At 48.6% G+C, this 20,727-nt stretch overlaps 1 protein-coding gene across 22 annotated transcripts in view; it reads left to right on the top strand.

The window, feature by feature from the left end:
• Positions 1-20,727, top strand: part of KALRN (kalirin RhoGEF kinase) — a 617,732-nt gene that overhangs the window by 199,693 nt on the left and 397,312 nt on the right. For all 22 annotated transcript variants that reach the window (XM_019738972.2, XM_019738955.2, XM_019738953.2 and 19 more), the window contains exons 4-5: positions 13,792-13,984; positions 16,457-16,969. In XM_019738972.2, coding sequence (XP_019594531.2) covers positions 13,792-13,984; positions 16,457-16,969 — 706 coding nt within the window. The remainder of the gene's footprint in view (positions 1-13,791; positions 13,985-16,456; positions 16,970-20,727) is intronic.

The raw sequence follows: 20,727 nt of genomic DNA, 5'->3' as shown, positions 1-20,727 counted from the left end.
TGTGCTGTGACGTGCCCCACCCTGGTTCCCTGCCCAGAAAGAGAATGTCGTCTCATCTCTAGACCAGAGGCTGCTTTCCTTTGTAAGGAGCTCAGGCTTCAGAACTCATTTGCTGAAGGGAAACTCCCTGTTTTGGATGTGAAGGACCACTCCTCACCCGCCCTCAGCCCTGACTGGGACAGAGCCGTCCATTAGGACGCCTGCAAATCAGTCCAGATTGAATTCGGTGCATCCACAGGACACTTGTTTAGTACTTACATACACACCTACTTAGAGAGCATGGCCAAATAACCTCTGGCTTTTTCGGGCTGCCCCTGAACTTGCAGGCTAATGAGGGGGGACCCTCAGAGCCCTTCCTGTTTAGTTTCAAGTCCCAAGCATGTCCCCTCCCTCTGGTGTCCTCCGTCTGGCTCTCCGTGACCTCCCTGGCTACTCTCAGGTTTGCACTAGTGCCTGAGCCATCACAGGGTTTTCCTCCACATAAATCAGGGGCCTCGTTAGTGTCCTTGGCCATGACAGCCTGCCAAGTGCTGGGGGAGAGCAGCCTGCCCTGCGGGAGCGGAGCTCCTGCGTTGGCAAAGCCCAAGGGCATGCCCGCAGGGTGACTGTCAGTGTGTGTGTGTGTGTGTGTGTGTGTGTGTGTGTGTATTCAAACAGCATTGGGCTTTCCAGAAAGCGACTATTACTTAAAGGGAAAGAGGAGGAGGGGTGGGGTGGAGTTGTGTGCAGATGAGTTTTGACCAAAGACTATTTCCTGGAGGAAGCAGGTGGTTTTTAAACCAGGAGTCCACCTGCCCTGACAGGAAACAGGAGCTGAGCTGGAGAGTAGGGGATCCTGTGAAAGTTTGGAGAGAGGTGCGGGTGTGGCAGGAGGAGGAGAGAGTGGTATTGACAGTAGGGATTGGCACGCGCAAAGGGAGGAACCACCCCACCTCCTGGCCAGCTGCAGCCCGGGCAGAGCAGGCGCACGGCCGCGCCATCACCGCCGCTCTTGGGCCACTCTCTTCTCTTTCCTCTGTCTGCTCATTTGGAAAAGCTCCCTGTGTCTCATAGTTGGGGTGACTGAGGCATTGAGGTTAGACAGGCCACCGTGTTTGGGACAGGGCTTGTCTTTGGTTTGCTACTCACAAATGCAGGGACAGTGATTATAATGACTTTTTACATTTTTTTTTGTTTTAAGTAAAAAGATGACTTGTTTTTCACCCAGCCTGACTCTGGGGGAAAGAAGGGGTGATAGAAAAGGCCAGCGGGGTTTGTCTGGGGAGGGCAAGGAAAGGGCTATGTTGGGAGGCTGTGGTTTCGGTTTCCAGTTCGTTCTTTCTTTCCCAGTGCTGCTTTCGTTTCTGTTTCATTTCTGCTTCATGTTCTGAGTGCCCCAGAAGGAAAGTTCTGTGAGAGAGGGTGGGTACTAGGGCTGGAGGCTGCTGTCTGGAAATGGATACGTCAGTTTCCATCCTTGCTCCCCTGAACCCACCTGTCTGCCACTTTCCTTCTCTGGCCAGCCAGCCCCAGACTTCTAGGAGCAATGGTTCTGGTTCTTCTCCAAGCTCTCTTTCTCTCTTAACTTAGAGTAGCTCCCTCCAAATGCCCTGTCCCCAGGCCTCTGATTTAGAAAGCAGGTCTCTTCTTTTGGTGAATGGCAATTGTGTTTCAGAGCTTGTGAGACTGTAAGATGACCTGGCTGATGAACAAACACACCAGGTTTTATGCAACTAACCCAGGCTGGGCCCTCAGAGACAGCCATCCTTTGGAAGACTGCATCCTTTCACCTTTGTCCTACCGGCACCCATGCCATTTCTGGAACTCTCTTTGGGAGCTCCCTTCAGCCTGTGACATGCTCTTTTGACTACCTGCAGGACAGCAAATCTCTGTCCTGAAAATCTTTGTTCTTTCAGAGCAGACTTGATTTTAGAAAGTGTTTTGTTTTAAAGGTGGCATTGGCGACAAGTCAGCCTGCACAGGTGCAAGGTCCTGCTATGTTTTTAGGCCCGTGGACCTGTCACCTTATGGCCAGACCCGGGGACGCAGGGAGCAATCTTAGAGCGTGAATACCTCCCTACACTCTTCCAGAGGCCAGGGAAGAGGATCAGCCACATTTCTGTCTCCGGCACATTGACAATAAGAGTTTTTCAGTTCGTTTGTTTTTTTTAAACAGCTTTATTTGGCTGAAATTGGGTAGCAGACTTCAAAGAGGTGGAAAATGGCAACTTTTCTCAATGGCCTCCATTTCCCTGGAGCTCTGACTAGGGCAAGGGTTAGGTTTGCTTCTGGTACAGTTGAGGGTGGGAGTTCCCAGACCTGGAAATGGGCAAGCGACTCTCTAGAATCTGTACTGTAGTAGTACTTCACCACAGCTGAACATTCGCCCCAGCAGGGGACATTTACACAGGACTGGACCCATCCTCAGACCAATTAGTCAGCATCTCCCCATTTTACAGAGGAAGATATTGAGGCTTTGGTTTAGAATAAAGCTTTGCCCTCCACCCCGTCCTGGCATCACAGGTGAGAGGTGCAGGAGCAAAAGATGTGCTGTTACATGGCTAGAACCACACAGATTCTTTGGAATAATCATGACCTGGGAAAGTGGACAGAGAGTATCTTCCAATAAAAAACAAAGCAAAAGAAAACTGAAAACACCTCTGGATGGATGAACGTGGAACCTGATGGTGGCTGAATGAGACCGGGACATACAATCAGCTGGGGCTAGCCTTGTGAGATGGGGGGAGAGGCGCAAGACAGATAAGGGAGCCCCCCCCCCAGCTCCTTTCTCCTGCCTTTCCAATGTCCAACCACCCAGGAGCCCTCCACATGGTGAAGGATGAGTTAGAGAACCCTCTGTGTGGGCAAGCACGCATTCCCCACACAAACCTCCCCAGAGAGTGGCTCAGTTCTCTGTTAGGCGCTGCCTCCTTCCAGTGTTCTTTTTACTGCTTCTGATTATACCAATTAGAAAGCTTAAAGCATGTGCTAATGTGTCTTTAACACTTTTCTTTAACACCTGCTGATTTCTGGTTGTTTAAGAAAGTGGGTATGGTGTGGTTTGGGGCAATCAGCGGGAAGCTGCTATTAGAATCACAATGAGCAGAAAACAGGTTCACACAAATTAGAGTGATGGGCAAAAGATTGCAACAAAAATCTAGATCCTGAAGCCAGAGACGCAGCACCACCTGCGAATGGCAGGAGAACTTGGGCACAGATGGGTCAGGGGAATTGTTTTCTCCTGAGAACTGCAAACCCTTTTCTTCCTCCTCAAATTCAGAATGGAGCGTTCAGCTCGTGAAATTCTTTCAGGGAGACATGGGTACAGCACAGTGCAGGGGAGAAGCGTGAAGCGGATGACTTGTTGGGGGTGCTCCGCCCTCCTCCTTGGCTGGTTTCTGTCTGCTCGCGGTGAACCGTGTCCAGGTGCTAAAGCCTGTCCGTGCGCCGTGAGTGAGCCCTGTGCGGTCCTCCGTCCAAACCCGGCTGCATTGCCTGTCCCGCTTGCACCTGCAGGGCCAGCGCTATGCGTGGCGGGGCCCATCTGTCTTCATTAAACAGGAAGTCCTTCCCTTGTCCTTCCACTCTGTCACTCGCTCCTCAGTGACCAGTCTAGCCCTGTACCCTAATGTTCAACGTGTCACCTTACCTGAACAACTTAGTGATTAGGTCTGATTTGAAGGTTACTTCTACTCCATCACAGCCCAAGCACTGGGCATGCGTAGGCTCTCAAACTAGGATTCTGACACCCCACACTGCTGACACCCCACACCCTGCAACTAGCAGCAACCGAACATGCCCCAGCAGCACATGCTAAGCAGAAACTCATGTTGACCCCTCGCCTGGTCTGGGGGGGGGTGCTCCTTGGAGATCTCTACTCCCCCACCTCCCATCAGGATGAAGAGATTGTGTTTTTTCCAGCAGTGTTTCACGTGAGAATCTTCCAGATGTTCATAGATACAGGGTAAATTTCAGGTGGCATCCTAGGAGCTGGGGCAAATGGGGTCAGTGGAAACCACGAGCGGATGGTCCTCATTCCTGGAGGAGGGGTTTTAGTACTCCACACAGAATGCCCTGGGCCTCCAAACCACGTTATACGATGTCTGGGAGGATTTCTCTTCCTCTCAGTTCCAGAGTTCTCATGGCTTAATAGAAGACCTGAAGCAGGGAGATTGACCTCTGGATGGTTGGCCCAAATGGCCCAAACATCCACCCAACTGTGTAACCTGAGCAAGTAAGTCACTTCCTTCCTCTGGAATTTGCTGCCCTTGGCACTAAAAGGAAGGATTAGCAGGAATAAGAATTAGCATTTCTTCAAGTTCAAGCGTGCTGTGTGTCTCTGAGGCAAGGTAGCATGAAAGATACTGGCATCAAACAGATCAGATTCAAATACTGATTTTTACTTCTTCCTGGTGGCTGTAAGGAAGTTACTCAACCTCTCTGAGCCTCAGCTTTCCTAACAATAGGGTGGGATAATGATAGCAGCTACTTGTGAGTTTCACATGAGGAATAAATAAGATCATGCATATAAAATACTTAGCCTACATAGATTCTCATGCGCTCAATAAAATTAGCTTTTATCATTAATATATGTGTATGTCTCGTTTTTATCAAAAACAGCTGCTTCAAGTTGCAGTAGTTTGGCTCTCCTTTTATATTTCTCTCCAACATGCGATTTTGAGTTCCTCCAGATTTAGAGTTCCAGCCCAGATCTGGCTGCTAGTCTGCTTGCTTACTGAACGTCACCACCTCCGCCCTCTACCCTCCTCCCTATAATGGAGGAGCAGTCACCACACAAGCTCTTTTCCACCCCAGGGCCTTTGAACAGACTTTCCCCCTCTTGCCTGCATTGTTCTTTTTTATTCCCTAAGTCCTCCTTCTCATAGTTTTGGTTTCTGCTTAAATTGTCAGCTCCTCATAGTGGCCTGTCTGATGATCTGATAAGTTCTTAAGAATTATCACAATTTGTACTTATTCGCTTTACCTAGTGACTGTCTTGTGGCCATCCCTCCCCCTAGAATGCAGCTTTCATGTTTCTTTCTTGTTCACATTTATTTCTCTGATACCTAGCAGCGGGCCTGCCACAAAGTAAGTGCTCAGTAAGTATTTGTTGGATGAATAAATTAATAGATAATATGATATATTTGTATGGCACAATATTATTTATGCATCACCTTCGTAACGAGGCTCCCATTGTTAAGCCATATACTCTCTGTAAGGGATACAGAGATTGGTCATTCAGAGCCTGGCCATAGTTCCCCACATAGAGCACCTGGCCTGCAGAGTAAGCAGAAGGTCATGACAGTGCATGGGAAGAGCCCTTTTCCCCTGGGGGTTGGGGTAGGATGGGAGGGAAGGTAGCAGTAAGAGGAGACATCTTGGAGGAAGAGGCATGTGAGTTGAACTTTCAAATGTAAGCAGTTATCTAGGCAAAGCTGGGGTTGGGTGGGCACGCACAAAGGCATAGAGGGACGAGAGGGCAAAGTCTAATACAAAATGGAGACCAGTAAGGAAGTTAGGAGCAGTGTGGATAATATGATAGGCTGTATGTTTTAGTGAGAGGGAGATGGCGCCGACAGAGGAGCTAGGCAGGCCCTGGGGAGAAGGTAACCGTTGTGTCCAGCCAGCCCTTTGGACAGACGATAGCGGGAGGTATCCAGGAGGACTCCCTGATGGGGCTGGGATGGAATCCCGAGGGACATTCTGGGCTCCACTGGGCCAGGGCCTGGGGAGGTGCTGAGGGAGCAGATATTGGGAGGGAGCAGCACTTTTCTCCCCGAGGTCAGACCTGTAAACCAGGGTGCAGCCCTGGACTGGGGTTGTCACAGACAGGTGCTCTGCCCTGCTGTCCAGGTTCCAGAGTGACCTTTGGCTCCAGGCACTGGTGCCTTAATCCCTGCCCCCTAAACTAAGGCCATTGAGATTCTAATGTATGCAGTCGGGCTGGGTAATAGTAGTAGCAGCTATGACGGGAGGCAAATCCAAAGGTCCACAGGCAGACAGACCGTGTGAGTGTGTGAATGAGCCAGGAGTGGTTTAAAGAATGGAGAGTTGAAGCTTCCTCCAAAAACAGTTGAAAGCATTATAAACAACTGTGCCTAATAAAACGACTTTGGGGGATTGGGTTCAGTAGGGGCTGCTAGATTGTGATCTCTGCTAGGCATGGGGTCCACCAGGAGTGCAGAGGGTCTCTGGTGACACTTATTCATTGTTCCTTATCACCACCCACTGAGGCCCTGTACCTGGCCCAATCAGACCTGCTCAGTGGGTCAAGAGATAACTGGGAGCATCAGATATAGCCAGGACCGCAGGGCACCCAGAGACACCCATGCCTTTCCTGGAAGTGTTACATGAGGCAGCCAGGGCAGGTCTATGATAAGAAGCAGAACCTGCCCAGTGATTTCATAGCAAGTTGGAAGTGGAGGGGAAGCCTGGGAAAGCAGCTCTCCAGCAGGCGTCTGGTTGAGCACAAAAAAGTTATATTGGGGAGGGCAGCAGCCAGGCCTGTAAGGAAAGCCTCCTGAGGCCAAGACAGGAGGAGTTCCTTTGCAAAAAGAACCAGAAAAATCCCCTGCAAGGATAGAAACCCTCCCAAGCCTGTGTGTACAATAAATGACTCCATTCACGAGGACACAAGGCTATGGAGAGAGAATCCACTAACATATTTGACAGGTTCCTGCAAAACATAGCTGTTGGCTCTCCCTGCAAATGTTGTTCTCACTGTATTTCATTGTTGTGCTATGTGATACAGTCGTATGTTGCCTGCTGTTTATTAATGCCCATTCTACTCTGATTTAGACAGAGTGAGTCCTTATCATTAAACTCTCAGCAACAATACCTGAGAGAGTCTAGTTGTCGTCCTTGGATCACCTGGGGAGACTCCTGGGCCTCATCCCAGACCGATTTTCATCAGCATACCTGAAAGGGCTCCTCAAATCATCATTTTTAAATGAGTGTCCTACGTGATAAATAAAAGTCACTAAAGTTTAAGAAACACTGGCATAAAGTCGTGAAAGTGCTTTTTTGAGAGAGCACAGGCTCACTGAGTGCGAACAGCCCCAGTGACGTGTAATGAACAAAACAATAAATGGTCTAGAACTGAGTACAAGAAATACCTGATCCATCATCTGGTGATTCAGTGTATGTTTATGCTCTGGGCCCAGAGCCCCCGAGGGTCTATGAAACAGTTCACAGCTCAGTTGGAAGAGATTGTAATTTATCACAAAGGGTGAGAAGCTGGCCAAGGGGGCCCAGGTCTCAAGCCCCAGATGGGAAACCAGTGGGGCAGGGTGACCTCACTGTGGCCACATTCTCCTTCTAAAGTAGGGAGGTTGGGAGGGTCACTCACTCTCCTTGCCCCTTCTTTGTGGATTTAAAGGCCTCTGCTCCAAGCTTCACCGTCCTGTGTTCCATCCTCACCACACACACAGCAAAATTCAGCTCCTGAAAATTTGATTTGGGCTAATATGTACCTTTTGAAAGATAAATTACCTAAAGGGTCAAGGAGGGTTACCTGTAAGTTATATTCCAGTGTAAATTGGTTTCTTCAAACTGATCCCCATCTGAGCACACTGAGAGGAAAAGACGTGTGGGGGCATGGAGTCTTGGGGAGGAAGCAGGCTGGGGAGCCACTGTGGGGTTTGGGGGGGCCGAAAAGCTTCTGGAGTCAGGGAGACGGCCAGGGGATGGCAGTGCACCAGAAACAACCTCGGATGACATTTCCTCCAATCATCCCGGAGATCAGCTAGGAAGACTGCTCCGCTGCTGCCACCCAGCTCCTGTCCCAGCCCTCCACTGAAACTGCTCTGGCCAGTGGGACCAAGGCCTCTTAGTTGCTAAATACAGGAGTTCTGAGCTCAGTGAATGACCGTCCTCCCTGCAGCGTTGAACACTAGTTCCTCCTTGAAATCCTCCCTGCCCTGATTTCCTTGGCTTCATTCCTCTCCTGCTTTTCTCTAACCTCTGCATTTTTTCCTCAGGCTTATCCACTTTCTTCTCCCATCTCTTCAACATTGATATTCCATCAGCGTTCTGTCCTTGGCTCAGAAGATGGTTCTATTCATCTTATTCGCTTTCTTGGGGTGATCTCACCCACTTCTGTGCCTATCTGCTACCACTGTTCGTGGATTTATTTACTCAGCAAATGTAATTGAACACCTACTAGGTGCTCGGCACAGTATGATTCCCAGGTCAAAATGCGCAATCCGATTTCTCTTATAATCTCCAGACAGTACATCTCTTTACCTTCAAAATGTCATATATGTATGAAATATGTACCATTTATAGTGACAGACTTATTCACAGCACAATAATAAAATAACTCTTTCTTGAGACGGGCTCAGGTACAGACGATACAGTGAGGGCATTCTCTTCGAGAAAAATTGTAAGGGAGTCAGGCGTTGGAGAACCAGTGGGGAAGGGGTGGGACTGAGCAAGGATGTGGTCTCAGTCTGCCAGAGACCGACTGGGGAGAGGGATGCTCTAGAGCCTCATCAGCGTTGCTCTGCCTGGAGGTAGAGTCTGAGCCTTGGCACTCCTGTATGACAGACACACTGCTCCCTCTGGTGGGAGTGTAACCTCCCAGGTATCTCTGGGAGAAGTGGAGCCCACCGGCCAAAGGCAAGTCTCCAGAGATGGTCGCAGGGGTAAGCTGATGGCTGCCACGCTGTCGGAGCTGGGGGCTGGGCAGGGTGCTCAGCAAAGGAGCCCTGGGCGGGACATCAGCCATGTCTCCTATAGCAGCTAAGACTTGCGTAGTCCAGACTGTGTGTCTGGCACCCTAAGTGCTTTCTTGTGTGCATCAACACACAGAACCTTTAAAATAACCCTGTAATGTGGTTACTATTATTCATGTTTTACAGCGAAGGAACGGAGGCATAGAGGTTAGAAGTAAGTTGCTACGGTTCCTCCGTAAGCAAACAGTGCTGGGCTTCAGACTGGGGAAGAGTGGTTCTAGATCCCACGCCCTTCACTGCTACCTCTACTTCCTCAGCACTGTATTCGCCCTGGGGAGTCGGCCGTGAAATGAACACAAAAATCCCTGCCCTCACTGAAGTTACTGTCTAGTGAGGGAAGATGGACAATAAATGCATAAGTGAAATGTAGGATCCAGATGGTAATAAGCTAAGGAGAAAAACAAATTAGGGCAGGGAGGTAGGAGTGCTAGGTGACAGCTGTAGCTTTGCATAGGGTGGCCCAAGGACGACTTCCCTTAGGAAGCATTTTAGCAAAGATCCCAAGGGGTGGTTTCTCTGTTCTGCTCTCACTGCTCCCTCTGGCTGACGCCTCTGTACTCTCCCTCCGCACAGCTGGGGGTGTCCTTTCCAATCCACTTGGTCATCTTTCTTCCCTGAGTGACACCCTTCAGCGGTGCCCCCGTGCCCCCAGGATGAATCCAGCTTGCCTGCCACAGTAGTAATCTAAGACCCATCCTGATGTGGCACCTGCTTCTACCTCTGCTTCTTCTCTGGTGTCTGGGGCAAGAGCACAAATGGAAACCCACATACGCCACGTCTCAATACGGAAAGTTAATATAGCAAGCTAACTGTTAGGTAAAGCATGTTCCAGCTTTCTATCTTGATAAATACATCTTCATAGCAACCCAGGAGGCCAGCTTCAGATTTAGGTTTGTTGGACTACTCTGATTTCCATGCCAGGATTTGGTAGCACAGGGATACCAGCCCTGTCACATCCAGTGCGACAAGAGTTGTGGGAAGCAAGGAGGGCTGCACAAGGTTAAGAAAGACAGTAGATGAGAATAGAGTGCAAGCAGAGCCAAGGGACTGCAGCCTCAAGGACTGAGCCCTGAATGGGGCCAACGCATGGCTTTTATTAGTTCGGTGTGAAAGTAAAAGAAGTAAAGCTTGTCAACCTCAAGGTCTGTGAATCCCATACATTACAATGGAAACAGATTTAAGCCAATCACCCTTGCCTGCAGGCAGCCGAACCATAAGTCTCAGGATAAGTACTTCCCCAAGGGGCAAAACCTTTATGCATATGAATAGATGGAGAGAACCTCATTGAATCACTTCCCCTGCAGTTTGTGGGAAGGAATGCAGCCACAGAGGCTGAGGCTCTCGTTAGCGGGGGAACGTGGGGGCTGTGCCCACCTCTATGAACCCTGTGGATTCTCCTGTTGGTCCCCACTCAACTGTGCCTGGCTTGAGTTGTCCCCCCCACCCCCGTGGGGAATCTTACTTGTCATTGGCTAACCAGCCATCTTTCTGGGGCCAAACAGGGAGATGTAAAGTACAAGCACAAAGGTAAAGCAAAGTCCCTGAAAGGATCCGTCTCACAGACTCTCCTTGCTTTAGAGGCACGTACGAGGAGACAGAGGGGTAGGCTGCTGTGTGGCAACACAGCCCGTGGGCCATTCTCTGCCCACTCCCCAGCTCCGTCTCCCTCTGTGGAGGGCCTCATGCATGCATGTTCTAGCCACACGCCTGCGAACAACGGGCCTTTGCCACCCCTCAGGCCTAGGGCTGCTCAGACTGGTGGTGTTACTTGCCTTGGGGGATTGAACCTGGAAAACCGGTACACATGGGCCCAGAAAATAGGCTAAGGGTCCTTTGGGCAGAGATTCTTAGGGTGGCAGGTGCTAGGAGCTTGGTCTGTGAGGGGTTGCAGGTGCAGCATGGACTCTATCTGGTCAGGTCTCGTTGGTCCTGGGGTGGGGTTGGGGGTGGAAGGCTGTGTAAGAAGAGGATCAGAGCCTGGGCCAAAGCAGTCAGAGCAGCTCTCTGCCATCAGTCACGCTTCCTCTTACCCACGTGCCTAAGCCGAAGTAAACTACTTGAACTTTCTCAATATGCCATGCTCGGTTGCTTCTGGGATTTTGTGATTTTTGCGTACAGGCTACAGAATGGAGGTCATTCACTTGGACTCCTTGTCGTCATTTCCCTCGTCTCCTGTGAGCTCCCTGACCTAACCCCTCATGGCTGACCCGTAACCCCCACGCCCAATGACAAAACACCCCACATAGTGACGATGTGGTGGGGTGTAGTATAATTTAGTGACCTGAGTGTGGGCTTTCCTCTCAGCAGTCCTGGGTTTGATTATTCGCCTCGCCACTCGCAAGTCATGTGACCTTCCGCAGATTCTGCGCCTCCATTTCACCATCTCTTCTATGGAGATGACCGCACCAAGTTTATAAGGCGCTGTGAGGATAAAATGAAATGTCGTATATGCAGTGTTCAGCCATGGTCCCTGGCATTCTGTTTCCTTCCCCAGCTCCACTCCGCTCCTTACTTGAAACCAAACAAAGCTCCTTGAGAGATGAGGCTGTTTCCCAGAAACGTGCCAGTTAGATTAGCTGTCAGCTCCTGGCCCTCGTTCCCCATCTCCGGGGTTAGCGACAACTTCCTAGAGAATATTGGTACCTGATTTCTCTGTGAGTTGTCAGAAGTGATTAGGTGACAATGTGTAACCTGCTACTGACCACCACGTTTCGATGCTGGGGTCGTCAAGCTCCAGCTCTTGGCAGCAACACTCTTTCTTGTTAGGGATGGAGATTCTTCATGTCAGCACAGTTACAGGGATGGGGTAACAGGGCTGGGGCCCGAGGAGCAGGGACAAGGAAGCGGGTCACCTCAAAGGCAGAGCAAGACCCACCGTTACTTTGCACGGCATGCGCCAAATGGGTCAAGCTGAACGAAAGTAAGCTCAGTGAGGAAAGCCATGAAATCCCAGTAGAAAAGTGGACAAAAGAACTATCAGGCAAGTTGGAGGAAATACTTCCAGGCCAATATGCTATAACTAGTAGTAATGAGAGAAATGCAAATTTAAATGGAACACAGCATTTTCCCCAGAACATGGGCAGAGATTTCAGTGACCATTGCTGATGAGGGTGCAGTAAGGGGCACGGGCACGCATGCATTACCAGCAGACATGTAAGTTGATAGGCCTTTCTGCAAAGCGGTCATGAGCGTGACTAAATACATGATGGTATAGCTAGCTATAAGATGGACTATGTGCCATTAAATGGAACAGTTCAAAGAAATGTTAGACAGGAGAAAAAAACTCTGTGTGACGGAAGAATAGCACACTCCGTGGTATTGCATTGCACACACACAAATTGCACACACAAAAAAGAAGGGAATCGGCCAGGTATTATAAATTCCTATCATGGGCATCTCTTATATCGTTCTTTGAGTATTTTAACTTTTTGATAATCAGCAGGTCTTTCTTCTATAATGGGAAAGAAATTCTGTAATTTAGGAAAACGTCACCTTGCTTTCAGACAATAGGGCAGAGAAATTTATAGAAGTCTCTTGCCACTTGTTGATCCAAGTGTCAGAGAAGGAGAAGAGGTAGCTCCTTTCCTTTGGGATGCAGAATTTGGGGGGAAATAAAAGACGCAGCCTTCTTCCTATGCTGAGTCTAGTCCTTTGTACCAACGAGAAGAAATGGGGAGTTTCCCCCTCTAACTGGGAGGCCTGAGGAAGCTGACTTAAGCTTGAGACATTCACAGTCACAGGGACTGTAGTCTCTTCCCCAGGCTGTGACATTCTCATCACTGTTGAGATTTGAGAAGGAAGCCTGAAAAGAGATTTTGTTTCCATTTGTGGCTGAAATCTTCCCATTGTGGACTTAGCCTCCAGTAACTGGAAGTGATTGACATGGGGTGGTGCACGTCTGTGGGTCATGTAACATGCACAGTGGTTTAAGCAAGTACAATCTGGGGACTGGGAAATTACGTGAAAGACCCTCAGGAAATGCTATGCCATTGTTTATATAAAAATGTGAGGTAACCGAATCTATTTTGAGTTGTAAAATAAAGAGCTAGGTTAAATAAGCCACGAAGGAGAGAAGACCCCCTAACTACCAAAACATAAAACTTTCTCCCAAACTGAGATGTTATAATTATTTTGACCTTCTTTTTTTTCCTTTTGATTTTTATAGTTAAAGTCCAAGTGTTTAAATAAACTTTGCTACTTAATAAGTTATATAAAAGCATCTGGAGTCACTTAGCCAGCTTGTCTTCTGGTTTTCAAGATGGCCACTGTCACGTCATCTGTCCTTGATTTTAGGAGCTTTCCCTCTTTTCCTGAATCATGCTTTTTTACACCGTGACTCTGGTCATGAAAGTACAGGAGACAGTACATGTCTCTGCCTTTCTAATCAGGCCCACCCGAGGCTATCTATGAAATCAGCGTGACTCAGCAACCTGATTTTTTATAACTTGACATAAGCATACCTTTGGATCCATGAGTAACACATCTTAAATACAGTGGTGGTAAATCTATATTAGTAATACTTTGTGTACCATCTCTTATCAATTGATAGAATCTGCCTAGAATCTTTATTGAAAGAGGTTCTTCGGTCCAGTTTGGGTTCAGTGGTGAAGTGTGCCGGTGACTACCATTGATGTGGGTATGGGGAAGGGCACCACTCTTGCCAGGGACTTCCCATCTCAGATTTAAGGGTGACAGGATTGCTGTGGTTAGAGAGCTGTATTCAAATGGGGAAAACACGGTTCCTCCCAGGATCAAGAGAGACAAAAATTCAATGTAAAATCAGACATAATTGTGAATAACCCCAAAAGTAAACATCCCAAGAATTGTGAATGACCGTATTCGGAAGGCCAGCTTATTTGCTAAGTGCTAGGAGAAGGAGAATGCCCTCAGTCGGAGCGGGTGAATCTGGGAAGGTTTTCGGGGCAGTGCATCTTGACTTGGATGGAAAGGCGGCCAGGAGAGCTGGCATGAAGTTGGAAGGGTGGTCCAGAGTAAAGGAATGCAGATTTCTGGATGCTTTTTGACTGTGTATTGAAAGTCTCTGAGTGACCATGCCTGACCTCTGACCTTCCCACAGTGAGGACGTGTGCAAACGTGGCTTCACCGTCATCATCGACATGCGGGGCTCCAAGTGGGACCTCATCAAGCCCCTCCTCAAAACCCTGCAGGAAGCCTTTCCTGCTGAGATTCATGTGGCCCTCATCATCAAACCCGACAACTTCTGGCAGAAGCAGAAGACCAACTTTGGCAGCTCCAAATTCATCTTTGAGGTGAGCCAGACTTCTCTCTTAGCACCCACACATTTCTCAGCCCTTCTCCAGCTATCCTATGACACACGTCTGGGACTGGTATTTCAGGATTTCTTGGCTACTGTGGCCTTACTAATTAGAGTCTGGGGAGGAAAAGGAGGATCATGAGATTGTTCCAGGCCTGTGTACTGTTAGGACAATTGTTTCTGGAGGCAACTTTGTAATTTGGGTCAAATGCCTTAAAAAGAATTTACATCCTGCCTTTCAAAAGAATTTATATCCACTGATCTAGCAATTCTTCTCCTAGGAAAATATTTTTAATATAAAAAGTAAACAAAAAACTTTTTGAAAATCTAATTATAATTGTAAACAAAGGTCTACAAGGATGGTCATTACCATGTTTTTGCAATAATATACACACACGTGTATACACATTTATGCATATATGTCCGTACACATGTATCTAGTTTGTATCCTGACTATTAATTTTGATGACATTAATACACAAATACTACGAAAGCATTAAAAACCGTGTTTAGTTATATGTCAATTATAGCTCAATAAAAAGTATTTAGAAAAAGTGTCATTGAAAAATGCTCATGATATATTGTTCTAAAAAGGCATGTGATAAAACAATATGGGAGTATAATCTGAAATTTCTCTTTTAAGTATATATGTGGAGAAGAAGGCAGAGACAAACATGAAAATATTAGAGGTAGATTATTAGAGGTGGCTGGATTACCGGTGATTTTGATTTTCTTTGTGCTTTTCATTTTCCTTTGAGAATTATGCCTCACTTTTATACTCAGGGAAAACATGTTATGTTTTAACGAGATTTTTGTTTTTAGAGGACATCTGTGTCCCCTGAGAATTTTGAATAACACATCGAATTAAATCAATGATTTAGGAGCCTTTGTTCCAGCCAGATCTGAGCTGTTGCCCTTTCTCGGGGTGGTAGCCCTCATCTGCATCGGATGGTCCTTGTACACATGTGTATGTGGGAAAGAAAGGCAGGGATGCTCTGAAACTTGCAGCAACTTCGCCTTCCAGACCCTTCCCCCACAGGACCAGGAGAGAGAGAGAGTGTGTGGTGGGGAGGGGGGGGAGGAGTGGCCCCAATACCTGCCCTCTGAGCACAACCACCCGACCACCTTAGTGAGGCAGTCTCACTCTGTGTAAATAATACAAAAAGATTTTGACTTGGTCTAAAAACAGTCATACTCTGCCAGCACCCGAGCCAGCATGAGCAGTCCTGTAGGGAAATGCTTTTTGTATTTTTGGTTTGTTTATGCAGAGGCGGTGGTGACAACAAGCCTATATATTTATGACCTGAAAAGACTGAAAATAATCTTTCCAATAAGTCCTGAAACTTTTGCTTCAGCGTAACTGCCCAGCACTTCCCATCTCCCTTCACCCGAGTTAAGTAAGCTTGCCTCTGTCTCCTGAACAACAAAAACTACAGGAGAGAGAGAGCTGGAGGCCTCCCCCTCAGAAGAATATTTATAAAGCTGTACTTTACAGCCAGCCAATGAAATACCTACTGCAGACCGTGAGTACAGGCTTGTGCAGTAGCAGATACTTAATGAATAATTGGTGAATATAATCATGGGAGACCTTCTGGATGTGGGAAACTTTGAGCCGGATTTGAAGGGGGAAGTGCTCTAGAGCAGGACTGCTTGGAGTTTAGGGCAGAGTCCCTAGGGGATCTTGTTGAATGTAGATTCTAATTCGGCAGAATAGGGATAGGTGTGAGATGCTGCATTTCTGACAAGCTCCCAGGTGGTCTTAATGCTGCTGGTCCAACGGCCACACTTTGAGGAGCAGGATCTACGTCGTTTAGCAGAGGTTTGTGCCACTGGCTGCACATTGGAATCACCTGGGGAGCTTTTAAAAACCACCAACGCCCAAACTCCAGTCTAGAACAGCTAAATCAGAGAACGGCATCTGCAACCCGGGCGCCTTGGGATGGGGCTGAGGCCTCCCCCCAGCTGGAGGCAGGAAGATAGATTCAGATTCTCACAGCCCAGGATCTGACCCACCTTGCTTAATCCAGCTGTGATGATGGGCCTGGGTGGGTTTTCAAGATACAGAGAACTAGACTCCCAGGCACTGGGTCTATTTTTCCTTCCAGCGTCTCCTGCTTCTAGCAGCTGAAGCCCTGCTGTGGCAGACTGCGGGGGTTGGGAGGAGGAGATAAGGGCAGCCAAGACAGAAAGGCAGCCTTTCCTGGAATGGCAAATGGTGGGCAGGTAGAGAGGCTTTTTGAGCCAGTCAGCCAGTCTGTTGAAACTGCTGACCCTGGCTGATTTGTGGCTCCTGTCCAGCGGGCCACGTGCTCTCCCTCGGCTCTTTCCGAGGCAGGCTGTGGTCATTATTCTGTGGACTTAGCCGGCCTCTCCCCTTGACTTTCTCTCCTCTTGCCGACCGCTGCCTTGGTCTCACCCCCACTCACCGCACGTCCCTGAGTCTCCGTCTGTGTGTCTGCCCTTCCAGACGAGCATGGTGTCGGTGGAGGGCCTCACGAAGCTGGTGGACCCCTCCCAGCTGACCGAGGAGTTCGATGGCTCCCTGGACTACAACCACGAGGAGTGGATCGAGCTGCGGCTCTCCCTGGAGGAGTTCTTCAACAGCGCCGTGCACCTGCTCTCGCGCCTGGAGGACCTGCAGGAGATGCTGGCCCGGAAGGAGTTCCCCGTGGACGTGGAGGGCTCTCGGCGGCTCATCGACGAGCACACGCAGCTCAAGAAGAAGGTGCTGAAGGCCCCAGTGGAAGAGCTGGACCGGGAGGGGCAGCGGCTGCTGCAGTGCATCCGCTGCAGTGACGGCTTCTCGGGGCGCAACTGCATCCCGGGCAGCGCCGACTTCCAGAGCCTCGTGCCCAAAATCACCAGCCTCCTGGACAAGCTGCATTCCACCCGGCAGCACCTGCACCAGATGTGGCACGTGCGCAAGCTCAAGCTGGACCAGTGCTTCCAGCTGCGGCTCTTTGAGCAGGACGCAGAGAAGGTAGGAGGGAAGCTGGCCCCCCTGGGGCTGGGAGGGGGGGCGGCATAGCTTTTTAGGGAAACTGATAGAGGCTGCTAGTCCAACTTTCTGATTAATGGTAATATTTTGTGTGGAAAGCTTTCCAAAAAATGTGCTGACTGATTTTAGCTGGCATGCATTTCAATCTTATATTTGGCCATTGATCACTGACTTCTTAAAGCTCCCCTTCTATAGTGTTTGTTATGCACCAGGCACTGTTCTAAGCACCATGGAAGTTAACTCACTTTAATCCTCTCAAGTCCTATGAGGCAGGCATATTGTCATCATCCCATTTTACAGATGAAGAAACTGAGAGGCGAAATAACTTGACCAAACTAGGAAGTGCAGTGCAGCTTCAGAGTCCACGCTTCCCACCCTCCACCCCCCCACTGTTGAAGACTGCCCCTCAGGACGTGCAGTGAGTGGTTCAAGCCAGCTGAGCAACAGAAATAATATGTTACCAGCCACGGTAACACCACATGACGTAGTGATTACTGCCGTGCAGTGTATTTGACTATGACAGAGCATTGCACACGGAACCTTATTTAATCAGCACAGCTCTTTGATCCTTTGAGGTGGGTGGTGCTGTCTCTGCTAAAGCTCAAGGAAATGGGTGCTCCTTGATCTTGGGGCTACAATGTCAGACTTGATGTATGAATCCAGCTTTTCTCAGTTTGAAGTGCCGGGCTCTTCCTGCCATATCACGTCTTTCTGAAGGTTTTTCCTTAGCTGCTCAGCACTTAAGCAAGACCCCATTTTTCCCAGCAGTGAATTTTCAAAGCTTTCCTCTTATCGGGGGAGAAAGCAAAATATCATATAATGCCTCTTTGCTAGGGACACAAAAGTATCTTTTCTAGGTTCTCTCCAAGCTAAAAAAGAGAATTTCCTGTTAGAGGTGCTTTAGGAGGAGTGAAATGGACTCTTCGCCTTATCCATTTTCTGAAATTGTGTTTAAATGCCCCACAGTACTCTTAGGAATACCCTGATATCTCTTAGCAGCCTGTGAATTGTACAGACTGACTGCATCTGATGTAATGGTTTTGTGTCTTTTAAGAGCCCACATTGAAAATGTCTCTAAGTATTTTTGAGTGATGAAATCAGGGTACAAAACTCTATATAATGGTGATCCCAATTTGTGTCAGAGCGGCAGCATAGGAATAACTGGAAGAAAATTCACCGCACTATTAATCGTTTTGGTTTCTAGGGGCCAGCCTTATGGTTGATTTTAATTTCTCTGTGTAAATGTCATGTGTTTTCCAATCTTTTATCATTTATAATCAGAAGAAAATCAATAGATGCAATTGTTGAAGCATGCATACCCCCGTTCTACAACAGAACTTTTGGATATCATTTAAGCCAGTTTTTGTGAGAGACATGGAAAGGGGTTTCTTGCACAGCATTAGGGGTTGCGCAAGTTTTCCCTGACCTTCCTGAGGGCCATTTTGTGTGACCCTGACCTGCTCTGGGAGGGGCCACTTGGGCTGCAGAATCCTGCCGCTGGTCACCAAGTGATGAGACATCAGGTCAGGAGCCAACTGCTCTGTGAAGCCAGAAGCAGGCTTTTTTCCTGTGGAAATGTCTGGAACATCTCCTTTTTACTTAGGGTGTCTTCTGCTCTGGGGCAAGGACTGTGCTTTGCAGCCTGACCTGGATGCGCATGTCCCTGAGCCCGGGACAGAAAGGAGTCAGGGGACTTCGTCTGCTTGCATATGATTTGTTAGAGTTGGAGGCAGTTCACAGCACCCCTGAAGCTCAAGAACTTGGGAAGACTGCAGAGGTCACAGATAGTGCCTGTCTCAAAGACAAAGCAAAACGCTGTACCTGAGCCCCCGAGGATGCCGGGGAGGAAAGGCTGAACGGCTAGTCAGAGAGGTGCCAGGCACCCAAGCAGTCACTGCTGCCTCACATACGTCCTCTCAATCCACGCCCAGGAATCACATGGTATATCGTTATTCCCATTTTACAGTTGAGGAAAGGGAGGCTCAGAGACACGAAGCGGCTGGCCCAAGAGCACACTGCCGATTAGACAGAGCCAGTACTTTTCCTGCTCCACAGCCCATCCAAGTTCTCGCCCAATAACCCTACTGTCCTCTGCTTCTAGGACCTGCCTCGCTACCACTGAGCACTGCTTGTGAGCCCCTGAGCCCCAATCCATGCCCTGACGACTCTAGGGAGAATCTCAAATCCCACCTCCTCCTAACGCTCACTCAACAGCAGGGGCTCTTAACCTTTCTGTGCTGTGGACCCCTTCGGCTTTGTGTTTGATGCACACACACAGATACACACACACCACACCTCCGTGCACACATATGCACGGAGGCATCGGCTTTCTTCGGTCTGGAGAAGCTTGTGGACCCCTTTTCAGAATTAGAGTTGTAAATGTACCAAATAAGATGTATGGGCTTAGAAAATAACTATTGAAATACAGTTACTGGTTTTTAAAAATACCATGTACTTCTTTAGGAACATGCTAAACAACAAGATACACTTGAAGCCTCACAACTAGCATCATTTTGAAGCAGTGATGAGCAGTGATGATATTTTAGGGCAACACCCTGAGGTGAGGTGATGTGACGTGTATGTGTCTGTTGATGTCAGAGACATACCAGTAATGTAGTTTGTTGCTGACGTGCGTAATGGAGGAGAATGTTATATTTCAGTTAGCGGTTAGTGAAAATAAAGGTATATTTTTTTCCCTATCCAAGTACACAATCCCCGAATTCGACGCATGGACTCCTAAGGTTAGGGTCCCTGTTCTTTGGTGTGTTCATACCTTAAAAAGAAATGTGTGTGCATGCATATGTGTGCACGGAGGTGTGGTGTGTGTGCATCTGTATGTATGCATCAAACATATAACGGAGGGAGTGAAAGGATGACGGGAAGTGAGCAGCCCAGGCATAGTTTGATACTGAGTCAGGCGTGAACCTGCCGCTCCGGCTTGACCCAGCTGCCACAGAAAGTGTGCTGGGCGTGGGGCACAGGGGAAGGACAGTCCTCTTAAGTTGCTTCAAGATTAATTTAAAATATCTGTGCAGAACTAAGTGCCTCAGCCTTCGACTTATTTGGTGTTTTGGAAAGGGGGTGAGGAGGGTGGTGGTTTGGGGGAGGGTGGTGTGTTTGGAGATCCACATCTAAACAAGGGCCTGAGGAAATAGTTACTGCGTGAGCCACGTCGAAGCCTCTTTTCTGTGGGAGGCTTGTCAGAGGCCTCTGGTTCCAGATCTGGGAAGCTCTTGGCAATCGGAAGAGTCTGGTCATCACCCAGCTTCTATTTTTGTAAGGAGGTGGGCACAGAGTCTCCCCTTGGGCCCTGTGGGGTGACAGCTTGTTTCCTAGGGCTTGAATAATGGGTGGTGCTCCCCATGTGGTGGTGGCAGCGGAAGGTGCCACCGCTGACCACCTTCCCTTGACCTCTGTGATGACCCCCGCATTCATCTTGGGGGGGGTGGGGAGGGAGCCATTCTCTCTCCCAGTTAGGCATTTAAGGAAGAGGAACTCTTGTGCTGATGAGTCATAAAGCAGGCCACCCATTTATTTAATGAACTTCTGTTGACCAGCTGTCACGAGCCCAAAACAAGGCACTTGGATGAAGATGAGTAGGCCCGAATTTTTGCCCTGGAGTAGCAAGCTGTCGTACACGCCTATTTATTATTATTTATGTCTGTTGTGTGCACCTCACTTTTCTAGGCACAGCCTCTGTGACTGGGGAGTTTTCAGCGAAGAGGGTATATTGTAGCTCG

The sequence above is a fragment of the Rhinolophus sinicus genome, linkage group LG01 (assembly GCF_036562045.2).
Source record: "Rhinolophus sinicus isolate RSC01 linkage group LG01, ASM3656204v1, whole genome shotgun sequence".
Classification (NCBI taxonomy): domain Eukaryota; kingdom Metazoa; phylum Chordata; class Mammalia; order Chiroptera; family Rhinolophidae; genus Rhinolophus; species Rhinolophus sinicus.
This window is presented reverse-complemented; position numbering and strand designations above follow the sequence as displayed.